This window comes from Carassius auratus, chromosome 25, assembly GCF_003368295.1.
Source record: "Carassius auratus strain Wakin chromosome 25, ASM336829v1, whole genome shotgun sequence".
Taxonomy (NCBI): Eukaryota; Metazoa; Chordata; class Actinopteri; order Cypriniformes; family Cyprinidae; genus Carassius; species Carassius auratus.
The window spans coordinates 580186-591803 of record NC_039267.1 but is presented as its reverse complement, the minus strand read 5'-3'; the positions used below and the strand labels follow the sequence as shown (position 1 = coordinate 591803).

Sequence of the window (11618 nt, the reverse complement as noted above, 5' to 3'; positions counted from 1 at the left end):
TTTTTTTAATCGCCATTTGTATATCACCTGAATGCTGAATAAATAATCTTTCCATTGATGTATGGTTTGTTAGAATCTGAGGGTGCAAAAAATAATAAGAATAAGAATAATTGATAAAATCGCCTTTAAAGTTGTCCAATTTAGGTTCTTAGCAATGCATATTACTCATCAAAAATTAAGCTTTTATATATTTATAGTAAAGCATTTAGAACATTTCTTTATGGAACACCATCTTTACTTTTTAAATATTTTTTTTGCATTAAAAAAACGATCATTTGGACCACAAAATGCAGAAAAGCAGTCATAAGTAGCACTGGTATATTTGAAGGAATAGCCAACAATACAATGTACGGGTCAAAATGATCCATTTTTCTCTATGCCAAAAATCATGATATTAAGTAAAGTTCATGTTACATGAAGATAGCTATTTTGAAAATCTCCTACCGTATATATCAAAACTGCATTTTTTGATTAGTAATAATATGCAATGCTAATAACATATTTTGTACAACTTTTAAGGCGATTTTCTAGATTTCTTTTTTTTTTTTAGCACCCGGTGTATCTCGGCCAAATATTGTCCTAACAAACCATACGTCAGCTTATTAACAAAAGCTTATTTATTCAGCATTCAGATGATGTATAAATATAAATCAGTTACATATATCAGTAAACAGCGATTTTACAACAAAAAACGCAACTGGAGATCTGTTCACTGAAACGAATCGTTCGAATGAACCAATTCACTAAAAGGAATCAGAGAAGACCGTGATGAGGAGAGGCGCCCTCTGGCGGGCGGGAAAAAGAAGAAGCCCGGATCGGAGGATTCGGCAACAACTTCATCAGCCAATAGAAACGCAGGGCCGTGATGACGCAGTAACTCCCACGCACTTGAACTTGACGGTCAATCGGAGCAAAAAAAATAAATAAAAATAAACAAGTAAACGATCAGTAGGACCAGTGGCATAGTGGCTTTATTAAAGCAGCGCTGTAAAAGTCAAGAAATGTTTGCAAAGGTTCTTCAGACACTTACAGTTTGGAACAGCGATGGAAAATATCAAACTAAAAGAAAAGATGCAAATCAGAACCTAATAACGTTTCTTTTGTTGGTAAATGTTTGATAATTTTGAAAAATTTGCTGATATACCTCTAAATCAATTATATATATATATATATATATATATATATATATATATATATATATATATATATATATATATATATATATATATAAAATATGTTTATATGTATAAAATACATATTCAATAAATCATAAATACAGTTGAATTCTAAGTCAAAACTTTATTAGGTCTGTTAAACATTCACATTAGAATACTGTAACTGAGCAGAAATGCAGATTAGGAGGTGTCTTTTACTGTCTGGCTCACACTTACAGCCAAATCCCAGATTTTGAAGCATTTACAAAAGATTAACAGATTAGTTTAGTCCAGCACTAACCTTAATCTGTCTCTGGCAACCATTTCAAACAAGAAGAAAAAACAAAAAAACAAGAGGGTGCATTTACAACAAGTACAAAAAGTAGCAGTAAATATGCTTTAGACATAAGCACATGACAGTAGAGTAGAGTAGCAGCATTGATGTTGCATTGCCAGGGCATATGGTCACATGGTTTGCTTTGAATCAGTCTACATGCATGAACCTTCAGAAACAGCCTCAGATCACTTTACTTTCTCAGGTTTGAAACTATGCTGAGGTGCCTTCAAAACACAAAATACTGATGACACACGAGACACATTCAATGACATTCTGAGAGAAATTCACTTTCTTTCTGATCCGTCTTTGTGGAATGTTCTTGGTTCAAAACAGATTTAGCTCAGTTGTTGTCCTTTTCTCTAGAAATACAGTGATGCACTTATAGAAGAATTATTCATAAAAAAGTTGATTACTTAAGCTTTAAAGGATGTTTTTGAGGAGAGACCTGTTTTCTAGGTGGATGCACTTCTGGTTGTGTAATATTACTGGCATATGATTCACGTGAAAGTGGATTTTGACCCATCTTAATAAAAATTCCTTTCTGATTTCCTTGCATGTCATGCAAAAGAGATAAATACATACTTTATAACATTGCACTTTAATCGTACAGAAAAGTGCCTATGCATTGCCATTAGTGTACAATTACTGAACCTAAGCATAGGAGCCTGATAAAAATGATAATTTAGAAGAAAATTTCAGATGGCACTTAAGAGGCTTATCATTATCAAAACATATCATTTTTTCTTTTTCAGTCGATGCCAAAAAGGCTTAAAATGTCTTGAACCAAGAACATTTAATGAAGTACAGCACATCTTTTAAATACATTCTTATGCTGTGTTTTCTTATTGCATTTCTCAACCTTCTTTTTCAACTGAGAGACAGACTTCTCACAAAGATTTGCAAAGCATTTGTTTTCTGTCTGCTGACCATCAGGCACTGAAATGTTCACCTCAAAGTTCCTGTGCATCATCACAGTGCATTGTGGGATATAGTGGTCTGTCCGGCCCGTGGTTAAGGGAGCAGGCTGGTGTTCGGGGCTCCAATGGGACGCATGGTGAGACCCTCCATTGCGTCTTGGTGGCTCAGGGAGCTGGAGGCACTGGGGTGAGCCGAACTGGTGGTGAAAGACCCTCGGAGGTCCAGATTGACACAGAAAAGGCCTGGCAGGAGTTGGCGCTGGTACTGGTCCAATCGCAGCATGGCATCCAGGACTGTGGAGCTGCCCCCGTAGACCCATCCCGGCAGCAGACGCGCCGCACTGAAGCTCGCCGGGGCCGACTGGGAATGTTTCAGCTCCAGCTGATATGAAAAGCTGAGAGAGAAAAGAAAATAACACTTCTGCTTGTATTTTTTATCATTTTTGTGAGAACATTGTGTCTTACAGTAAGCTGGGTTGAGCATTTTAGGCTCCTTTATAATTCATAAATGTTTTTTTTTAGTCCATAAGGCACATGAAATTGGATTACTTACTTTTTTCCCCTATATTTTATATTTATTGTTAATTTCATAAGTTATACATGTAGATTATTTTAACATTTTATTATATAAAGTTAAATTATATTTTTGGGGGGAAAAAAATGAATGGAATTAATAATTAATCAAAAAATGATTACACATAACTGTAATTACAAAGTTAAATATATGAATAATTAAATATATATAATTATTATATTTAATTTATATGACAAAGTTATATTTTAATATGTGAAAAAACACACACACATATATATATATAGCTTATGCAATTAAAAATAAATATAAAACATCATATTATATATAACTTAACATAACTGAATACATTTAAATATTTAATTAACCTTAAGATTAATTTAACATCCTTATGAAACATTTACTTATAAAATTAAACATTGTTAACATTTTAATTGATTAGGCATTAGCTTTTGTAATATTATTTTATGAAAATTATTTAATTATAATTTTGAAAAAAGAAATATGGTAAAAGATTAAACATCCTTAAAATACATTTATATGATATGAGACTAAAACTATGAAAAAGATGGCTAGCAGAAAAATATGAAATAAAGATCTGGAAGTCACCAGACTGTGGAATATTATACACTGCTACATGGTTGCATTTGGGGGATTCATGATATGCAATGACTCGGAGACTGAGCCTCTGGTCAGATTGGGCTCTCAGTGTGTGTGTGTGTGTGTCGTCTCTCACCGTGCAGACACCTGCTGTGACACACTCCTCCCCGCGTTTGACAAAACACTATGCATCAGCTTCACTGTCTGCTCCTTCATCCAGCCCACATCCTCCTGAATATCTGGCAACCACTCCAGCAGTCTGAGACACAGAGAGGTCAAGAAAATACATTTCCAAGTGCAATGGCATCTTTTTATATGTGTCACTGATACCAATATATCCCTTATTTGAAGAATCATGTGTAGGGTTACGATGAAGTCTGTACCTCATGCTCAGTGACAGAGCTGATTCTAGAGGAAGTGTGTATGGTAACAGGATGGCAGATGCCAATCTAACGGGCAGCATGTTACTCAGCGACCGCAGCAGACTCCGCCTCTCCCTACAGGCCTCCACCAGCGCTGAACAGAGAACAACAATGACACATTACAACACTGCCCCGGTGAACACCAGACATAGTCCTGCTGTCTGTCAGCACCTTTATGTACTCTAGGAGGCAAGTGTTCAAAGATGTGGTCCTCGATGCTGGAGAGATCCTGTGTTTCTCTGTCCTCTGACTCTTCTTCATCCTCACCGTCGGACTCTTCCTCGGCCTCTCCACCAGCTACGGCCAGCATACGGTGTGGACCTCGATGCTGTAACAGACCTGAAACACAGTGATCACTTCTTAAAACGCTGGTTCACACAAAAAATGAGCTCCAAGATCTATTTGGAGAGCAACACACAATTTGTATGGACGACTTTTATTGGGTTTTTACGGCACTTGATGTCATTTATAGAGCTTAAGAGTTGTGAAAACAGAGGAACATCCTACTAAATGAGTCGTGCTTTTTGTCAAACATAAGCATAATGTTATTTAGAAAAAATAACAGGGATACATACATACAATATTTATTTGTGTGTATGTGTGTGTGTGTAAAATAGTAATAATAATAAATAAAAATACTATTTACACATATATACTAATGAGAAATATAATTAAAATACAAATTATATATTTTACTATATATATATATATATATGATTATTTGTTATAATGAATCAAAAATAATTATACATAATTAATTATATATACATTTAAAAATATAAATAATTAAATATGTAGATTTATAATTAATTTATATTACATATTTATATAATAATATTTGAAAACAATAAATGTATAAATTAAACAAACAAACAAAAAAATAAATATATATATATATATACGCACATATGTGTACTATATTTAATTATATAGTCAATATTTTTCAAATTGTATTATACTTTCTATAATTTTGTATATTTGTATATTTAAATTCATTAAATTTTTTTAACATATGTACTATTAGATAAAAAATTATGTGTATAAATTACATTTATAAATATGTAATTTTAAATTTCTAAAAATACACACACGTATATATATATATATATATAAAATATATTTAATCTTTATATATAATATCTATATCTTTAATATCAGTATTGTTCACTAGAGGTCTCTCTAACACCAGTGAAACTATCTGCTTCACGTCAGCGGTGAGAAAAATGATCTTCAGCAGCACAGCTGGGAGCCAGCAGACGGATAATAAACACCATTCCATAAACATCCCGCAATAACTGAAATACCTGCCCATATCCAGCAGTAAATGAACCGTTTTGGTTTAGTGAAATATGCTGACATAAAAAAAAAAAAAAAAAAAAAAAAAAAAAAAATCTGATCAGTGAAACATTAACGAATGACTCACCGTTCTTCTTCAGGAAGTGTAAAGCGTCTCTGTATCCCTGCTTGCACATGTTCTTCATCACCTGAGGAGAAGAAGAGCATGCGGTGTGTGTTTGAGCAGGGACAGTGTTACCTGAGGTGTGTGTGTGTGTGTGTTACCAGCGGGTCCGGTGGGAACAGCGCTCTGGAGACTCTGTAGAGGTTGGCCAGGGTGAACTGGATGGAGGTGTTGGTGAAGCGCAGCTCATGGATGTTGGTGGAGCTGATGTCTCGAGGGCAGATGTCACTTTCTCCTGAGAACGGAGACACCGTGATGGTGTTCTTCAGCTCGTACTGAGGCAAATTATCACTGATGCCACCGTCCACGTACCGCTGACAGACAACACACACACACACAGTCTGATTTCATTTGAGACTCACTTAGTTGTTTTTTTATTATTAGTTTTACTACTAACAAACTATATATAGAAACATTTTTATAAAACGATATGTACATATTTATCTATCTCTTTAACAAAAATTAATAAAAGTAGTAGTTAATTAAATGCTATTAATTTAATTTGTGTATTTTTATTATTGTTTATAAATTTTCTCTTCATATACTCTTTAATTGAATTTAATTGCTGTGTGGCTGATTAAACAAAACAATCTAATTAACAGAAATGAATAAATTAAGAAGATAATTAAACAGTATAATGTATATTTTTGTTAATATTACTTTCATTCCCGTTCATATTTCTACAATGCAAGAAAAAATATACATTATTTATACTGACAGATAATGTATTTGAATTAAAACAATGTTATTATTTTCTTGATTATTAACCACATTTCCCTCAACTTCTCATTACTGCAATGTGAGAAAAAACATTATGATCCCTTATTTAAATCGTAAAGTATTTAATTGTATTGAATATAATGTTGTGACATAATTTTTTTATTATAATTAACCACATTTCACTATAAGGCAAAAATATGATACATTATGATAAATAATGCCACAATGAAAAAAAATCTAATGGTACAAAAAAAAAAAAATTGGCTTTAGCTTTTTTTCATTATTATTATTTATAAATGAAAAGAAAGTGGAAAAACTAAACCTTGAGAAAAAGAGAAAGCCCTGCTCAAAAATACACAAACAATACAAAATTCAAGGAAAGTCCCAAGAACTAGAGCAAAGATCAGAAAACTGTCAGCGGTCACTGAACCGACTGCTTTTACATTAAAAATACAAAGCCAAGCCTTTCTCCTGGCACAACATCTGACTCCAAATCAGAACAACAGCTTTCTCTACAAAAGCATCAATGAATACAGAAGGTCCGCATTTCCCAACAACACGCAACTTTTAAAAACAGAACCGAAGACTGCTTGCGCAAGCTTTCACAGCATTTCTGCAACCTTTCGAGCGCCGCTCTAATGTAGTGATGTTTACTCGCTCTTACTGAGTGAGGGATTTAAACAAACCAGAACATTAGTTCATGTTCTATTAAACAACATCAATCAACAATACATGCACAACTTCTGATTTTAATAATGCATTTGTAAATGTTGAGATTAACATGAACTAAGATGAATAAATGTAGCAGAAGTATTGTTCATTCTTAGATCATGTTAACTACAGTAGTTAACTAATGTTTACCAGTGAACCTTATTGCAAAGTGTTACCATTCAAACTCCAAACAATAAGCAATAAACTCATCCTACATCACACATTCAATAAACAAGCATTAATTCATTATTCAATTCCATTACAATTCAATAAATTAAATCTGGATTCCACATACACTACTGATTTTGTGTTTATTATGATTATTATCCATGTTAAAAACAGTTGCGCTGCTTTATATTTGTCTGGAAACCATGATCCTTCATTTTTCTTCAGGTGAATATATAGTTCACAGCATTTATTTGAAATATAATTTTTGTAACATTATACATTTCTTCACTTGATCAATTTAATGCATCCTTGCTGAATTACAGCATTCATTTCTTTAAAAAATCGTACGCTTCTATTATATCCTAAAGAAATAAATCAGAGCCTGTGCTGGTGCTTCAAAAAGATTAACATTGCAACTGAATTGTATTATATCTAAAAGACATATGTTATTTTAATGTGTGATATATATATATATATATATTTTTTTTTAATAATGCAAAAAAATTCAGCATTTTTGTTTAGTCGACCAGCAGCACCAAATTTTGTGAGATTTGTAACAAGCACATGACTTGGCAAAAACTGAAAGTGAGCACAGAAGGACAATTATATTGCAGTTGTAAATGAGTTATGAGTAATTATATGGTGACTGGATACTTACCACTCCCTGCAGGGTTGGAGGTATCAGGCCACAGTACACGGGGATGTAAGCACTGCATACACACGCCTGCACACACACACACACACAATAAACACACAAGGGATTTGGACATGAAACCATAACACCGTGTGATCTAAATCATGTGCATTAACTGTAAATATCATGAATCCAGGATTGTTTCCAGCTGGGTATTAGCAGGTTATGTGAGTCGCTTCTTACTAAACCTACTGCAGATTTTATTATGCATTTACAGCTTTAATGAATATGTGTGTTATGTTGGAGTGTAAGCACGCACTTGCACGAGTTCCTCATTGCTGTTGAAGTGTGTCACCAGGACATTTTCTCCATCGGTCACGCGGGTCAGAGAGATGCCCAGGCGGCCGGTGGCACGGCTGTAGCTGTCGGGAGGCAGCACACGGTGCATCACAGTCCGCATGATCTTCACTAGATTGAAGGAGGGGTGCATGGGGCCCAGGAAGCGCTTTCGGGCTTCTTTAGCCACGTCTATGATGCCTGCACCCGCCTCTCCTGTCACAGGACCAGAAAGAGAGCAGTTAGTGATCACACACTGGAAATAAGCAACAGGTGGATATTGTGCCATTACACATGAGACATAGATACTAAATATAGATGGACACAGACAAGATATGACTAATGGTAATACCATGGTACTGAGGGACTACTGTATTCATATGCACATGGTTCTTTAAAAAATTCCTTGGTATCAGTGTTATTTTAGTTTAACCAAGATATAATTATAGTTTTTATTTTTTTTCATATTTTTTGTTATCGTTTACATTTTTGTTAAAGTTGTAGCCATTTTGTTGTGTCATTATTAGTTTTTAGTCATTATTATTATTATTATTATTTTAAATGAGTCAGTCTATATAGTTTTTAATTCATTTTTATTAATTTTTTTGGTTATTTTAAATGAAATTAAATGTCTTTGCCTGAAAATAATATTTATTAATATTTCTTGGCTGAAATAAAATGTATTTATAGTTTATTTTAAGTATACTTTATAGATTTAATTTTATATCACGTAAAGTTTATTGTATCCAGTAATGAAAATACAGTTTTATGCCTTATTTATTTTTTAGCATGTTAAATATCCATAAACATTCTATTATACACTGCAAAAAAAAAAAAAAAATATTGGAGTATGATTTACAAGACAATACAATTTCAGTCTTTCTACTTCAATATTACATGTTTAATTAAATGTCTTACTTGTACCATGATATTTAAATGGCAAGGAAAACTTCCAAAAACACTATATTACCATGGCACCTGTACTTCTTGACTGTAAATACATATATATGTGGCCCTGGAGTACAAAAGCAGTTTTATGTCTCTGGGGTATATCTGAAGCGATAGTCATCAATAAATTGTATAGGTCAAAATTATATATTTTTTTTATTCCAATAATCATTAGGACATTAAGTAAAAATCATGTTCCATTAAGATATTTTGTAAATTTCGTAAATATATCAGAACTTTTTTTATCAGTAATAACCTATGCATTGCTAAGGACTTTATTTAAACAAATTTAAAGGCGATCTTCTCAATATTTTGATTCAAATAGTTGTTTATCTCAGCCAAATATTGTCCTATCCTAACAAACCATATATCAATGGAAAGCTTATTCAGCACTCAGATGATGTACAAGTAATAAACAAGTGTGAGTTTACCCAGACACGCGCCGCTGACCAGCGCAGTGGCCGTGAGCGCGCCCGCGGACGCGCCGTAAATGTGACGCGCGTTGACCACCAGAAACGGCGCGTGCTCCTGCAGACAGCTGGCCACTCCGATGTGATAAATACCCAGAAAACCACAGCCGGCGAAAGAGATATTCCACGGAGAGTCGAGAGGGAACATGTTTTCTTCTTGAAAATCTTTAGATAACGTCAATAAATCCTTCTGGACGTACAGTTACTTTCGTTTACTTTCGTCTTTCACGCGCCTGGTGCATCGCGGAAGATACATACAGTGAACTTCTAACGTTTTATAACGACCTACAAACAAACTTCATGCGATGTAAAAGTTTCTAATGTGATGAACAATCACTGAAGTTTCTTGAAGATCTGTTTTCTCCGCTAGCTTGTTAAATAACTTTCCGTACGGTGACCGGTGTTTTGAAGTGTTGTGTTCGTCTCCGTCAGAAAACAGGACACAAACGTCATCGGAGAGGGCGGGGCATGTTGACATTGGGCGTGGCTGAGGCGGTATTAGCCAATCAGAGTCTGCGCTCATGGACCCCATCCACTTTTTCTTTCAGCTGTCAGTGAAGTTTGTTATTGAACTTATTTTTTTCTATTTATTTTGATTCGACGTACTTCTGTGAAGCTTGTAGTGACAAGGTCATTTTGATTTTTAAAAATCAAAATATTTTAAATATAAATATATTACCATGGACCACAAAACCAGTCAAGTGTCAATTATTTTACAATGAAAATCGTACATCTGAAAACCGAATAAATAAACTATCCATTTATATGGTTTGTTAGGATAGGATTATATTTGAGTGAGGTATAACTATTTGATAATCTGGAACTTTAACATTGTAAAAAAAAGAAGAAAAAAATAAAATACTGAGAAAATTGCCTAAGGATACCCATATGAAATAAAATGCATATTATTTATATTTGTGGTAGGAAATTTACAAAATATTTTCATGGAACATGATCTTTACTTAATATCCTAATGATTTTTGACAATAAAGAATGTTTGAACTTTGCAATTAAATACAGAATGTGTATTTTTTCTTTCAATAGTTTTTAGTATATCAACAAGGTATCAGTGTCAATAAACAGCAGGTTTCCTGCATTTTGACCATGCACTAGTCCCTATACTGTATGTTATTTCAATGGTGTTGTCCACCTTTGTACAGTGTTTTACAACATATCTTACCAGGGATCCTCCCAAATGACATGGTTTTAAAAATATGTCTTCTCTGGGGACTGTAGAGGACAGAATACTCGACAGTGTACTGTTTTGTTAGCAATGTTCTTCTGATTTATTTTAGTGCAGTTTTGTCAAGATTGATTGTGTGCATGCACTCATGGGACACGGGAACATTCTCACATAAAAATGTGTTTTGAGTTTTGGGATGTCGAAGAGTTCACAAGGCCAACCCTACAAATGCACAAAATAAGTTTATCAATTTATGTTATGTATATAATTTATTAAGTGATAACATTTATTTTATATTGCACTGTGAACTTTTGCTATTAAAAATCATTTTCATGCATGGTGTTAGTCTATATGTTTCTAAGTGACATGAACAGTATTAAAACTTTATATATTACATATATTATGTTATGTGACTGTATTATACACCCAAACTCTGTGAGGGGGATTTGGGTCCCCCTCACTTAGCTGAAATGACGGTCCTGGGAAGCAGTATTTGAGCTGGGCCCTCACTCTGGTCTGGTGCCGGAAAGCCTGTTTGTTAATACAGCCCTGCATTTCTCTATCATTTTTAAAAATGTTACTATTGTTCCAGAATGTTCAGAAAATATTCAAAAGTAATGTTCTCATGGCGTTTACAAAATGATTCTTTTTGAAAAAGCCTGGACATTTAGAATGTTCAGAGAACATTCAGAAATAGTATTTTAGCAAAACGTTTCTTAGAACATATCTTTCTTTGCTGGAAGTCTCTCAATACAGCTACTGTAACAAAAACTGCTGGCAGGTATTAGAACTGGATTATTTTTGCTCAAAAAAGTAAAAAAAAAAAAAGATTTTGGGAAATGTTACTACATGGTTCACTGAAAGAAGGCTTGCTCGTCAATTGCTCTGTTTAAAAATCACAATAAATTACAAGTCATTAAGAAGATACAGCAAATGTGCAGATCCCTTACTTTGAAAACTCTAAATAGTTTATAATATGCATATCATAATTATCATTACAAAGGCCTAATATATAATCGGTCTAATA

General features: G+C 33.6%; 1 protein-coding gene across 1 annotated transcript; it reads right to left on the bottom strand.

Annotated features, from left to right (window-relative positions):
* Positions 1-1279: 1279 nt before the first annotated feature.
* Positions 1280-9678, bottom strand: LOC113042895 (patatin-like phospholipase domain-containing protein 2). The gene is made up of 9 exons (XM_026201900.1): positions 9370-9678; positions 7974-8206; positions 7679-7744; positions 5523-5735; positions 5386-5446; positions 4134-4301; positions 3924-4056; positions 3677-3799; positions 1280-2803 (listed from the first exon to the last, which is right to left on the bottom strand). The coding sequence occupies exons 1-9, from the start codon at positions 9554-9556 to the stop codon at positions 2503-2505; spliced, it is 1485 nt and encodes a 494-aa protein (XP_026057685.1). The 5' UTR covers positions 9557-9678; the 3' UTR covers positions 1280-2502.
* Between the last annotated feature and the right edge of the window lie 1940 nt (positions 9679-11618).

Excerpts from the sequence above, each read along its gene's own strand:
- LOC113042895 (XM_026201900.1), bottom strand. The coding sequence starts at position 9,556 with ATGTTCCCTCTCGACTCTCCGTGGAATATCTCTTTCGCCGGCTGTGGT. Across the intron at positions 5,447-5,522 it reads TGTTCCCACCGGACCCGCTG|GTGATGAAGAACATGTGCAA; the intron begins GTAACACACACA and ends TCTTCTCCTCAG. Across the intron at positions 4,302-5,385 it reads ACACTTCCTGAAGAAGAACG|GTCTGTTACAGCATCGAGGT; the intron begins GTGAGTCATTCG and ends ACTGTGTTTCAG.